This window comes from Panthera uncia, chromosome X (assembly GCF_023721935.1).
Source record: "Panthera uncia isolate 11264 chromosome X, Puncia_PCG_1.0, whole genome shotgun sequence".
Lineage (NCBI taxonomy): Eukaryota > Metazoa > Chordata > Mammalia > Carnivora > Felidae > Panthera > Panthera uncia.
Window position 1 is genome coordinate 830,421 of NC_064817.1, and position 13,699 is coordinate 844,119.

Genomic DNA, 13,699 nt, shown 5'->3' on the forward strand with positions numbered 1-13,699 from the left:
TTCATTCATCCATCCTTCACCCATCAATCTTTCCATCCATCCATCCATCCATCCACCCACCTACCCATCCATCCATCCATCCATCCATCCATCCACCCACCCACCTACCCACCTTTTCATTCATCCAACCTTCCACCCATCAATCTTTCCATCCATCCATCCATCCATCCACCCACCTTTTCATTCATCCATCCTTCACCCATCCATCCTTCCATCCATCTACCTACCTACCCACCCATCCATCCATCCATGCATCCACCCACCCACCCACACACCATCCGTCCATCCACCCACCCACCTTTTCATTCATCCATCCTTCTACCCATCAATCTTTCTATCCATCCTTCCATCCATCTACCCACATACCATCCATCCATCCACCTTTTCATTCATCTATGCTTCCATCCATCAATCTCTCCATCTACCCACCTACATACCCATCCATCCACCCAACACCCACCGTCCATCTGTGCATCCATCCATCCCTTCCTTCCATCCTTCCATATCGTCTTTCATCCATCTACTCACTTACGTATCCATCCATTTTTCCTTTTTTCCTTCCATCCATCCATGCATCCATCTGTCTGTCGATCCAAATCTCCTATCATCTGTCTACCTAGCTAGTTATCATCACATCTACTACCAATCTGTATCTATGTACCCACGTATTTGTCTAAACAAGTAAAAACAAACATGTACCCATGCTGTACACATATATAATCCACTCGCTCTGTTTCTCTGCTGAACCCTGACTGATACAGCTTCTTTGAGACCAGAGCCCAAGAAAATGTCACTCTCCTATGGGCACCTGGGTGGGTCAGTCGCTTAAGCGTCTGACTTCAGCTCAGTCACGATCTCTCATGATCTCTTGGTCCGTGGGTTCGAGCCCCGCATCAGACTCTGTGCGGACAGCTCAGAGTCTGGAGCCTGCTTCTGATTGTGTGTCCCCCTCTGTCTCTATCCCTCTCCTGCTCTCACTCTCTCTCTTCCTCAAAATAAACATTATAAAAAAAAATGAAAAAAAAAAAAAAAAGAGGACGCCTGGGTGGCTCACTCAGTTAAGCATCCGACTTTGGCTCAGGTCATGATCTCAGGGTTTGTGAGTTCAAGCCCCGTGTCAGGCTCTGTGCTGACAGGTCAGAGCCTGGAGCCTGCTTCGGATTCTGTGTCTCCCTCTCTCTGCCCCTGCCTTGCTCTCACTCTGTCTCTCTGTGTCTCAAAAATAAATAAACATTAAAAAACACAAACAAGAGCCCGACTCTTGATTTCAGCTTAGGTCACGATCCCATGGTTCATGACATTGAATCCTGTGTTGGCTCTGTGGATACAGTGCGGAACCTGTTTGGGATTCTCTCGCTCCCTCTGTCTCTGTCCCTCCCCCTGCTTCTGCTCTCTCTCTCTCTCTCTGTCAGATAAATACAGATTTTTTTAAAAACCACTCTTCTGAAAGACACATACCCACACACACAGTTGTGTGTTTCCTTTCCCTCATCCTGTACTTCTTACCGTCGCTGAAAAGCCACGTTCTGAGGGCAGAAGGATAGATGGTCGGGCCTTCCCTGTCCTGGTCCAGCAGCCACCTTCACTGGATGACTTCCTTCCAGCTGCAAAGATTCTCATCAGGACACTTCGCATGTCCCCTTACCTGTGTCTGTCTTCTCCAGTAATCCCAGGGCCACACAGACATCCAGGAGCCGTCCAGTTCCACACACAGAGGCGTTAAGTTTGCGTGCAACATCCACCGCCTTCAGGGGGCCTTCCTCTTTCAGGACATCAAACACCTTCAGTTTGCAAGCCGTGAACAGAGCCTGTCCGTTAAAAACAACAACAGCGAGACTTACGACGGGACTTGTGCAGTGCCCTTCGCTCCCAAAGACCCAAAAGTGGGAGGCCACAGCTACCAAAACTGTTCAACTTGTGCATGGAAACTTCTTCTCCAGAGAACAGTGCATGCAGGCTCCAGCTGGTACCGGGCTCGCACAAGACAAAAGCACATGAGTGAATATCAAGGAGAAAAACTGTCCCATGGGAGAAAATCCAACGTGTTCGTATGTGGGGCTGAACTGTGTTCCCCCCAAGATCGATCTGTTGAAGCCCTACGTCCCAGGACCTCAGGACGTGGCTGGATTTGGAGACAAACATGCCTGTCCTCAGAAGCAGAGGGTCTATGCAGCTCAGGACCCATGCTCACGTGGGTAATGCAAAAACCTTCTTCGCGTGTGGGGCGTGTCTGCTCTTCCAAAGGCCTCAGAACTCAGAACATTTAAGTGTGAAAGCCAAGGCACTGCCTCAGAACTCAGAACACTGCCGTTCTTCGTCTCCATCAGGCGTGTGGGGCCTTCTGTTGACAGACAGGGGTCTCACCCCCCATCACCTGTACCCCCACCCGGCCACGCAGAAACCTTCTTCGACAAGTGACGCCACTGCATGAAGGGCCCGACGATGCTGGCTTGTTTCTAGAACCCTCACGATGCACTAGCAACGTGACACGTGCTCCCTGAGTCCCTACGGCCCCGTGGCTGGGTCAGCTGACCGCCGGCAGACCTTTCTGCGAGAGCAATGGAACAGGTACGCAGAAGGAAACACGGGTAGGTGGGTAGACGGACAAACGGGTACATGTTAGATCAGGCAGATAGGTGAGAGGTAGGCAGACACATAAATAGTTGGCAGACAGTCTGAAGACAGCTACACAGGTGGACAGGTAATGTGTGAGGGACGCTGCGAGGCTACGTGCGGAGGTAGGTGGCTGGGTGGACAGACCCCAGAGGGACACAGGTAGGTGCCGGGACGGCGGCACAGCTGCACCACGTGGGGACACCGTGCGCATGGTTATTCCCGGGGGACTTAGGTATTTTGGGCACAGCACAGCAGAACCACCTCTCCCTCCTGACCCCAGAACTTCTCTCCTGGCGAGGCCGTCACAGGGGCGTGGCCGGGGCTGGAGCGGGGAGGGGCGGTCCCCAGTCCCACACCCACATCCCCACCTCTCCTCCAGATGTGGAGCCCCGCCCAGCCCATGCAGGGCTGTCCTCGGAAGCCGCTGGAAGGGCCGGCCACGTGGGGCAGCGAGGGGTTGCGGAGACGAAGGGCACAGCCAGGCGGGTGTGCGTGGGAGCCCACGGGAGCGCAGGGATGGCCGTGGCCAGCCCCGTCCTCAGCAGATACGGTGCAGGATGGCCGGGCAGGCTTCTGCCCCCTGTGCTGGCCCGGCGGGCACGGGCAGCCGGCTGTTTCTCGGGCGGCGTGTGACCGCGCACGCAGGAAGGAAACAGAGGCCGCGGCTACGCACCCAGCCGGCCCGCGGGTTCCCACCCCGCCTGGGACACTCTCCGGCTGGGCCAGCTGCCTCGGATCCCAAGGCCACAGCGGGAGGAACCCACAGATCCCTCCGGGCAGGGGGAGACCTCCCACCCAGCCTGGGGGGTGGCCCAGCACCTGGGCTCGTCTCCCGGGCTGGGGGAGGTCGGTCGGGGGTGCACCGCCGGCCCCAGGTGGGGTCCTGTGAAGCTCACCTTCCAACACCCCAGACGCCGCGTCCCAGAGGGACACAGGCCTCTGCCCTCACAGCCCCGAGCACAAGTCCCACATTCCAGGCAGGACGAGCAGACCGACAGGTCAGGTCACACACTCTCGGACCCAGAAGTCACCAGCTCTGTGTCAAGCCATTGACTGAAGGCAGAAAACCAGCTGGGGACACTGCAATGGGCTGAATAGGGGCCCCAACAGATATGCTGAAGTCTGAACCCTAGAACCTGGGAAGGGGACCTAATTTGGATACAAGGTCTCTGCAAACGTGAGTAAGTGAAGGATGTGGGATGAGCCCATCCTGGATCAGGGTGGCCCTAGGAAAACGGCAGGTGTCCTTGAAAGAGACAGAGGAGGACACACAGACACACAGGAGAAGCCACGGGAAGGCGGAGGCGGAGACGGGAAAGACGTGACCAGCGGTCCAGGGACATCGGTAGCCCAGAAGCTGCAGGTCAGGAAGGACCGTCCCCTGGAGCCTCTGGAGGCAGCACTGCCCCGCCTGGATCTCAGTAGCCCTGCCTAGACCTCAGGGGTCCCACCCAACGGGGTCTCAGTGCTCTTGCCCTGCCTGGATCTCAGCAGCCCTACCCTGCCTGGATCTCAGAGGCGTTGCCCTTCCTGGGTTTCAGCGGACCTGCCCTGCCTGGATCTCAGTGGCCCTGCCCTGCCTGGATCTCAGTAGCCCTGCCCTGCCTGGGTCTTAGTGGCCCTCCCCTGCCTGGATCTCAATGGCCCTGCCCCTCCTGGATCTCAGTGTCCTGTCCCACGTGGATCTCAGTGGCCCTTCCCTGCCTGGATCTCAGTGGCCCCGCCCTGCCCGGATCTCAGAGGCCCTGCCCTGCCCGGATCTCAGTGGCCCTGCCCCTCCTGGATCTCAGTGGCCCTCCCCTGCCTGGATCTCAGTGGTCCTGCCCCTCGTGGATCTCAGTGGCCCTGCCCCTCGTGGATCTCAGTGGCCCTGCCCCTTCTGGATCTCAGTGGCCCTGCCCCTCCTGGATCTCAGTGGCCCTGCCCCTCGTGGATCTCAGTGGCCCTGCCCTGCCTGGATCTCAATGGCCCTGCCCCTCCTGGATTTCAGTGTCCTGTCCCACCTGGATCTCAGTGGCCCTTCCCTGCCTGGATGTCAGTGGCCCTGCCCTGCCTGGATCTCAGGGGCCCTGCCCTGCCTGGATCTCAGGGTCCCTGCCCTGCCTGGATCTCAGCAGCCCTGCCCTGCCTGGATGTCAGCGGCCCTGCCCTCCTGGATCTCAGGGGTCCTGCCCTGCCCGGATCTCAGCGGCCCTGCCCTGCCCAGATCTCAGTGGCCCTGGGCTGCCTGGATCTCAGTGGTCCTGCCCCTCCTGGGTCTCAGCGGCCCTGCCCCTCCTGGATCTCAGACTGTGGTCTCCAGAGCTGGGAGAGGACACACCCTGGGTTTTAAGCAGTCAGGGTGACGTCCTTCAGCACTGCCTGCCCAGGACACTCAGACCAGTACCTTGGATGCTTTAAAGCCGTCTATGAGGTCTAGAAGGTCTGACGGGAAGGGGGGCGGGTTCTCCACCAGCCCATTCGTGTCTGGGCCCTGGGGGCCAGCAGGAGCCTGTCCGGTGTGACCGTGCACCCCTGCCCTGCTGGGGCCGCAGCCCTCGTCCCCCTGAGCAGCCTCGCTCGCGATCTCGAAGGTGTCCACGGCTGGAATGGAGTCGTGCTTGACCCGCTGCACGTCCTCGCGGTGGGGCGGGCAGTACAGCTCCACCAGCTTCTTGCAGAAGTGGTTCAGCGGGAAGCCCACGACATTGAGGAAGTCCCCACGGACGTACTCCACCAGCATGCCGCCCAGGGCCTGGATCCCATAGCCGCCAGCCTTGTCCCTGCGTGGGGCGGAAGGAGGCAGACCGGGGCGGGAGGGAGACACGGAGGAGTCGGAATGTGAGGGCTGCGCGGTAGTCCCGGGGGGGGGAGCGCAGGGAGTACCCCGACCCCGGCCGTGCTCTTGTCCACATCTGCACCGCTGGCCCAGGAGCCTCTGTGGACCCCTCCTTAGGGACAGAGGACGGGCCTTCAAAGACCCTTTCCTGGACCCCGACTTGGCACGTCGTGGTTTCCCTCCGACCCTCCCTCCTCTGCCTCCTGGACCCCAGGCTCCCAAAAGGACACAAGGTTTTGGTTCTGGGCGCCCCCAGCGATGAGACCGCCCCCCCCCCCCCCACCTGCATGCATGCACCTGTCCCTGGCCCGGCCCCGTTCCGGGGTGACGGGGGAGCAGGCGTGTTAACCTGTGTGGCCTCCCAGTCCCGTGGCAGCAGCACAGGGCGAAGGGCCTGACTGTTTCTCCCACTGTGAGTTGTTTCCTCATCCACTGCCCTGGAACCGGGCAGGTCGCCTCCTCAGCCAGCCCTGCTCGCACTCCTGGGCCCAGCCCCCACGGTACATCAGGACGGCAGGCGCACCACCGTGGACTGGATGTCTGCGCCCCCCCAGAATTCGTAGGGTGAGCTCTAACCCCCAAAGGGACGCTGTGACGAGCTGGGGCCTCCGGGAGGGGGTCCGGTCGGAGGCTGCAGCCGCCGTGCCGGGATCAGCGTCCCGTGAGACCCCGTGTGCACTCACATGGGCTCCCCGCTGTCGATGTACTCCCACAGAAGGTCCTCGGACAACTCCGAGAACTTCACCGTGGTCTCCTCGTGGAACTCGCACACGTCCGTGTCCAGCTGGCCGTCTGCGACACAGAAGGGCGGGGCAGGTCAGGGCACGGGGCGGGCACACGGCCGGGCGCCTGCGGGAAATCCGCCCCGGGCCTGGGGATGGACAACTCGGGCAGGAACAGCTAGTGGAGAGGCGGGAACGGTGAACAGCGGGGAAAAGAAAAAGCTACAAGATCAGGGAAGGAGACCCAGGCCGGTGGGGGGCTCAGGTGTCCCTGTAGGGAACTGAACTTAGGGGTGGCCTCCGTGCCTCGGTAGGAGGTGAGAAACGCGCCAGGCACAGCCCAGCGGGTCGTCAGCATTTTGGTGCTTAAAACAGATTGGTTCTGATGTTTATTTATGCGCGAGAGAGACACAGAGCACGAGCAGGGGGAGGGGCAGAGAGAGGGAGACATAGAATCCGAAGCGGGATCCAGGCCCTGAGCTGTCGGCACAGAGCCCGACGCGGGGCTCGAACTCACGGACCGCGAGATCATGACCTGAGCCGGAGTCGGACGCTGAACCGACTGAGCCCCCCAGGCGCCCCCGTGTTCCTAGGATTTCAGGTTGCACAGCCAAGGCCCTCCCCCTTCTGGACTAAAGGTGGCACCTGTGTGGCTCGTGCTGGTCGGGGCACCCCGCCTCCCACAGGTGCTCAGCGGGAAGCGAACCGAGGCCTGAAGCAGCCCCGACTTTGGCAGGCAGGAGGGAGGGAGGGGACGGCCCTCACGGCAGGACATAGAGGGCCCGGGGGCGGCAGGACGCCCGGCTCCTCCCGCGGTGGCGCAGGGCCTGGGGAGGCAGCAGGTACCTTCGCTGCAGCAGTGGATGATGGCGACGCCCGTGAACACGCTGTGCTCCTTCCCGTTCAACCTGCAACGGACGACCCACATGCAGTGTGTCCACGGGGAGTGTGTGGGACAGCATGTTCCCTGCCACCCGCTCTTCGGAGGGTCTGTGCGCGTCCCTGCGGCACGGGGATGTCAGCTCACGGACAAGGCAGGGCCCAGGTGCGGAGACACGCTCACATGCGTGGTGGGCGGTGCTCGGCACGGAGGGACGCTGCCTGCCGGCCCGCTGTGCGCCTGCGCGCCTGCCCGCCTTCCTGTCTGCGCGCCTCCCAGCCTGAGCGCCTGCGCACCTGCCCGCCTCCCCGCCTGTGCGCCTGCGCACCTGCCCGCCCGCACGCCTGTCCACCTGCCTCGACTATCAACCAGCCCGCCTGCCCGCCTTCCAGTCTGTGCGCCTCCCTGCCTGTGCCCCTGCCCACCTGCGCACCTGCGCGGACTATCAACCTGCCCGCCTGTCCCCCTGCGCGCCTGTCCACCTACCCGTCTGCCCCGAGACCCTGTCCCCCTAGGGGGCGTGAGCACCGCGTTAAGTGCGAGGCTGCGTCCTCTGATCTCACCCAAAAGAGTGGCCGGGAAGGCCCAGCACGGACCCCACCCAGGGACCCCACCCAGGGCGCGACCCAGGTACCTGGCTGGGACGTAACCCTGCCCCAGGCGGAGACGGCAGACCCCACCCTGGGCCCTAACCCTGCCCTGGGACCCACAACAGAGGAGCTGACCCCACCCCACCCCAGGCCCTGACCCCACCCCAGGTCCTGACCCCGCCCCAGGCTGTATCGGAGGCAAGGCTGCTTCCGAGGAGGACAGTCCGGGACCCACCTGGAGAGCATCCTGTACGCGTCTTGCTTGTCCGCTGGCTTCTCCAGAATCAGCCCCCCGATCGTCTGCAAGAGAACCAGGGCGGGGGGCGCTCACTGTCCCCAAGCCGGATCTGTGGAAGCCGCGATGTCCACACCTTGACTTCAGTCACCGAGGGCACACCAACCAGACTGGAGGCCAGAAAAGGGCCCCGAGGGGGACTCACCACGATGGTGTCGGCTCCGATGACGACGTCGGGGGCCCGGAGGTCTTTCTGGAAGAAATGCAAACTCAGCTTCGGAAATCACACCCGTGTGTCTTATGCAAATGCGCTGGCAGTGAGACGGGTGGTACTTCGGAAAGGAAGATGTGGGTGTCCTCGGTGTCCCCAGCAAGGACACGAGGGTGACCCCAGGAGGCCTGCCCTGCAGGGCTCAGGACGTGTGGGGGGCTGTAGCCTGGAGGTGCTCTGTGGTCACATGATGGGGACAGCACCTGCCAGCTCCCTCCCTGACACCTGAGGGACAGCACTGCAAACCTCAGTGTCCAGTCCCATGGGCTCCGCCTCCCTCAGGGCAGGGGACCGTTGCAGGAGAGGTGGGTGAGGGCCCCAAGTCCTCCCCAAGCTATGCCGAATTAAAGACAAAGCTGGTTTGGGGGCACCTGGATGGCTCAGTCACTTAAGCATCTGACTTCAGCTGAGGTCACGATCTCACAGTACGTGAGTTCAAGTCCCACATCAGGCTCTGTGCTGACAGCTCAGAGCCTGGAGCCTCGTTCGGATCCTCTGTCTCCCTCTCTCTCTGTCCCTTACCGCTCGTGCTCTTTCTCAAAAATAAATAAACATTAAAAAAATAAAAAATAATAAAAGGACAAAACTGGTTTTTCGAACTGCTCAATGTGATTTGAGAAAAAAGTTCTCCAGACAATAAAATAAGTCCAGGTGGAAAATTCAGGCTTGGGGCTGAACACACACATCTGAAGTCTGTATAGAACGTTGAACTTAGGTTAAAGTTAACATATTAACCTTTCCACTGCTGAAAATCAATCGGTCAATACTCCTTTATTTATACCAATGGTTGTTATACGGCACTGGGCACAAAGCACTCCCTATAGGACATTAGTTGCACATTAGTTGCAATAGTATATTATTTTAATACCAAGCAATGGATAATCTACATTAGTGCTGTATCATAAGTGATACTGTTGCAAAATAGGAGTTAATGATGCTATTGTTTTAATTACAACAGTATCTGCATATAACGTAGAATCTACGCTCTGTTAAATAGTGTGTCATAAATGATGCTGTTACGTTCATTACAATAGCATATTACATAGTAATACACAGAAACAGACAAAGTGTGTTCATTCTTTGTTGGAAATGATATCACCACACTAATTGTGATTCTGGGCTACATGCTGGCATATGGTAATAAGCAACCTGTATTGATTCTTTACCGTCAATGACACTCCTCTGTTAACGACAATTATGGAGGCTCATATCAAGGACACGGCCACAGTGATTGTAACAGCATGCGACACAGTAACCCTGAGCCATGGGTAGGCTGTTGGGGTTGCATACGGTAGACGGCACCGATCCGTGACATGTACGTTTAAAGCCGGAAAGTCCCGTCCTCCCAAGAGAACAGGGAAAAAAGCAGAAACAGGGCCCCCTTGCCTGGTGCATTCTGGAGGCCACCTCCAAGGCCTTCTGCTTCGCTGTTTCGATGGCGTAAGCATAAGGGGTGGCGAAGGCGGCTTTATCGAGCTTCTCTTTGAACCTGGACGGAACCACCTCGAACCTGAGACCCTGGAACAGGAGGAAGAGGGGGTCTGGAGGGTTTGCGGGAAGAGGAAAGGCCTCTGAGCAGAATGAGCTGGTTTCCCAGGAAACACGGCCTCCCCCCCACGTGCCCTGTGTCTCCCTCACACCTCGTCACTGACCGCTGATGAGCTCAGCCAAGGCCCGGAGCGGAGGCTGGCGGGGGCCCCGGAGGACCGGCCTGAAGGCACAGGTACCCGCGGCGGCCACACAGAGCCCAGCAGGATAGTTGGGTGGGGTCTCCGGCTCTGAGGGGTCAAAGGGCTCCCAGAGTGTCACGGAGGCCAGGACATCACGCCCACGGGTGCACTAACAGCTGAAAACATACCGCCTGCGCACAGGGCCACAAAGGGCAGACCTGTGAGGGAAGATGGCTGCTTTACCATTGTCCCCAAACCCGTGTGCATGGGCAAGGCAGGCCCCAGTGGGGAGCCACTTGCGTAGAGAGTGACCCCCCCCCCCCGAGTCGTGTGGGGACAGGAATGTGGGCCTGGAACACAGAGGGTGTTTCCAACCCCACAGGCACCTTCCTGCACAGCTCCAGAGTGGCTCTCCTCATCCTGACCCTAACTCTCTAAAGGCCCCCCTGCAGCTGACCTCCTACACCCCCATGTCCCCTGGACTGCCCTGTGAGCCTTCCTTTGGTCTGTACCCCCCACAACCCTCCTCGGGAGGTACAGTGAGCACCCCTCACTCTGTACCTTCCCCGACCCAGGCCTCTGCCTGCCTCTGGGCTGTGTACCTGCCCCTATCTCCGTACCCCCTTGGCCAGCACGACACTAGGCCACTAGACCTGGCCTGAAGACTCTGGTCCCAGATCACACAGACCCCCACTATCCTGAGTCACTAGGACCCTGAGTCGTTACACCATGGCCCAAAGACCTCCAGTCTGCAGACCCCAGCTCCCAGCCCAGAGTCACTGGTCACTGCACCCCAGTCACCAGGGCCTCTGTCACTAGGGCTCCAGGGTCACCAGGCCCCTCACTACCTGGCCCTTGGTCACCAGGCCCTGGTCACCAGACACCCCCAGGGTCACCAAACCACACCCTCAGGTCACCAGGTCCCTGGTCACCAGACCACCTGGCGCCCTCGGTCACCAGACTCCCGGGAAAACCAGGTCCCCAGCGCCAGGCCCCTCCCTAACATGACCGCCCCCATCCCAGACCCTGAGGTCACTAGGTCCCTGGTCACACAGGCCCCCAGGACCAGAACCAGAAGCCCCGGTCACCAGAACCCCCCTCCCCGGCCCCGGCACCCCAGGTCACCAGAACCCCGGCCCCAGGCCCCTATCAGGCCCCCCCAATACCCAGCCCCCATTGCCAGGCCCCGTTACCAGGACCCCAGGCACCAGGCCTTCAGGTCTCTAGACCTCCGGCCGCAGGCCCACCTGCCCCAGGTCCCCCGGCCGCATGCCCTAGGTCACTAGGTCCCCGGCCCCAGGCCCCCGCTCCAGGCCCCCCCGCCCCAGGAGACCCGGTCACCTGCCCGGCGCAGACCCCAGCCACAGGCCCGGCGCGGCCGCTCACCGCTTGGCTGAGGATCTCCCGGCGGCGCGGGGAGGCGCTGGCCAACACCACGCGCTTGTGCAGCAGCTTCCCGATCACCGGGCTCAGAACCATGGCACCGCGACCCCCGCCACCCCCGCGCACGGCCCCAGACCGCGAGCACAGATCCGCATCCGGACGCCCGAGCCGCACGCTCCGGGACTAATGGAACCCCGCCCCCCAAGGCCCCGCCCAGTCCCGCCGGATCCCCGCCCCTTCACCCAGATCCCGCCCTATCCGCCCAGGCCCTCCGGAGCCCCGCCCCGCCCTCCAGATCCCGCCCCATCCGCCTAGGCCCGCCGGAGCCGCCCCCCCCAGATCCCGCCCCATCCGCCCAGGCCCGCCGGAGCCACGCCCCTCCACCCAGATCCCGCCCCGTCCGCCCAGGCCCGCCGGAGCCCCGCCCCGCCCCCCAGATCCCGCCCCATCCGCCCAGACCAGCCGGAGCCCCGCCCCACCCCCAGATCCCTCCCCTTCCGCCCAGGCATGCCGGAGCCCCGCCCCTCCCTCCCAAGTCCAGTCCCCTGGCGGCGTGTGCCCTGCGCGCCAACACACGCAAGCAGGTGCACCCGCGGGGATGTGGTGGCGGGCGGGCTCCGGGAGCGCGAAGTCGTGGGGCCCCTGTGGAGCCGGGGATTTGGGGGCCGGGGAGGAGGAGATGGGAGTCCCTGGGAGGTGATGGAGGGGCGCGGAGATGGGGGGGTCTCCCTCGAACGCCCCTGGGGCGCGGAAACGGGGGCTTCCTGGGAAGTGGCAGAGGGGCGCGCAGTCGGGGTCCCGGGAGGCGGTGGAGGGGCAGGGATAGGGGTTCTCCTGGAGGGGGCAGAATAGCCCTCGGTTGAGAACCACTGCCGCATACAGATACACAGGTAAGCAGGTAGGTAGGTAGGCAGGCAGACAGACAGACAGACAGACAAGGTCTCTCCTGCGGTGAGGCTTCCCAACCGCGGCAGTACTGACTTCTGGGGTTGGGTGATTCGTTGCACGATCCTCAGAAGCATCCCCAGTTTCCGCCACTAGATGGCGGGACCTTCCTCCCGAGTTGTGACAACCCAAATTCTCCCCTGAACGTGGCCGGGGTTTCCCCGGGCACCGAATAGCCCCTTGGTTGAGAATCCTGACCACGGCGAAGATCGATAGATGACCGATCGATAGGTAGATAGAGTCCCTCTTGTGAGGTCCGGGGTTCTCCGCCTCAGCACTACTGACACGTGGGGCTGGATGACCCTGTGGGGTGGGGCGTTCTGTGCGCGGTAGGGTGTGGAGCAGCGTGTCTGGTCTCCACCCCGCACACGCCAGGAGCGCCCCCCCTCACTGTCGTGACCTTCAGAAGTGTCCCCAGACGAATATGCCCAGGTGCATCCAAGCCAATACCCCCTGTCCCGTCCTCCCTGACCCCCTGTGCCTGTCCATCCCAGGCCCACCCCGGACCCTCCCACGGAGCTTCTCTTGGTTACGGTCACCAGAGGGCTGGCCCCCACCAGCCAGCCCCTCGATGGCCATTCGGATTGCCTGCTAGCCTCGCCCGGGACAGCCGACCCCAAACATCCCAAGCACTTTTTAAAATTTTTTTAATGTTGATTTATTTTTAGGAGAGAGAGAGAGAGCGCGCGCAGGGGAGGGGCAGAGAGAGAGAGGGAGACAGAATCCCAAGCAGGTGAGCACAGAGCCCGACGTGGGGCTTGAACCCACCAGCCGTGAGATCATGACCTGAGCCAAAGCCGGGAGTTGGATGCTTAACCGACTGAACCGCCCAGGCCCCCGGTCACGTTCTTTGGAAGTCAGCTCCTGATAGGTTCACCTTTCTGTTCCGCTCAACACGCCGTCATTTCTACGCACAAGTGCCAGCAAAGGCACCTGTGGACGGAAGTGTGCGCTGCTGGGTGGGCCTGGCCACACGTGACGTCAGGGGGTGGGCCGTGGGCTGTAGGCAGCAGTGGGCAGGCCCGGCTGGGCTCCAGCGAGTGCGGGATCGGGCTCCGGGGGCAGGTTCACTTGCAGACTCAGGGTCTCCCACTCACCAGCGCTGGGACCCGGGGCCAGTCCCTCCACGTCTCTGGGCCTCAGCGTCGTCCTCTGCAAAATGGGCGCGGCACCTACCTTGTTGTAGTCAGATGAGGGACTCATGCAGGGGACAGACGGGGGATGCCCTGGTGTGGGGTTTATCCTATGACCGTTCCTGGCTGTTTGGGCCTTATCTGTGAGCCCCAGAAACTAGGGTGCTCATTACACGGCCTACCGTCATCAGGGGCCCCTCTCCCTGTGTCTTCACTGGTGTTTACGCCCACACTGGCGGTATGGTCAGGGCACTAAACAGTCCCACCTTTAGTGAGGACGCCTGGGTGGCTCAGTCGGTTAAGCATCTGACCCTTGATCTCAGCTCAGGTCATGAGCTCGCGGCTGTGGGTTCGAGCCCTGTGTCGGGCTCGGCTCTGGGCTGACAGCATGGAACCTGCTTCGGATTCTCTCTCTCTCTCTCTCTCTCTCTCTCTC

General features: G+C 61.1%; 1 protein-coding gene across 1 annotated transcript in view; it reads right to left on the reverse strand.

Moving 5' to 3' along the window:
* Positions 1 to 11,370, reverse strand: part of ASMTL (acetylserotonin O-methyltransferase like) — a 32,034-nt gene extending 20,664 nt beyond the window's left edge. The window contains exons 1-8 of the mRNA XM_049644872.1: positions 11,189 to 11,370; positions 9,519 to 9,650; positions 8,067 to 8,114; positions 7,862 to 7,926; positions 7,003 to 7,064; positions 6,118 to 6,226; positions 5,003 to 5,378; positions 1,629 to 1,808 (exon numbers count right to left, since the gene is read on the reverse strand). Coding sequence (XP_049500829.1) covers positions 1,629 to 1,808; positions 5,003 to 5,378; positions 6,118 to 6,226; positions 7,003 to 7,064; positions 7,862 to 7,926; positions 8,067 to 8,114; positions 9,519 to 9,650; positions 11,189 to 11,281 — 1,065 coding nt within the window. The 5' untranslated portion in view covers positions 11,282 to 11,370. The remainder of the gene's footprint in view (positions 1 to 1,628; positions 1,809 to 5,002; positions 5,379 to 6,117; positions 6,227 to 7,002; positions 7,065 to 7,861; positions 7,927 to 8,066; positions 8,115 to 9,518; positions 9,651 to 11,188) is intronic.
* Between the last annotated feature and the right edge of the window lie 2,329 nt (positions 11,371 to 13,699).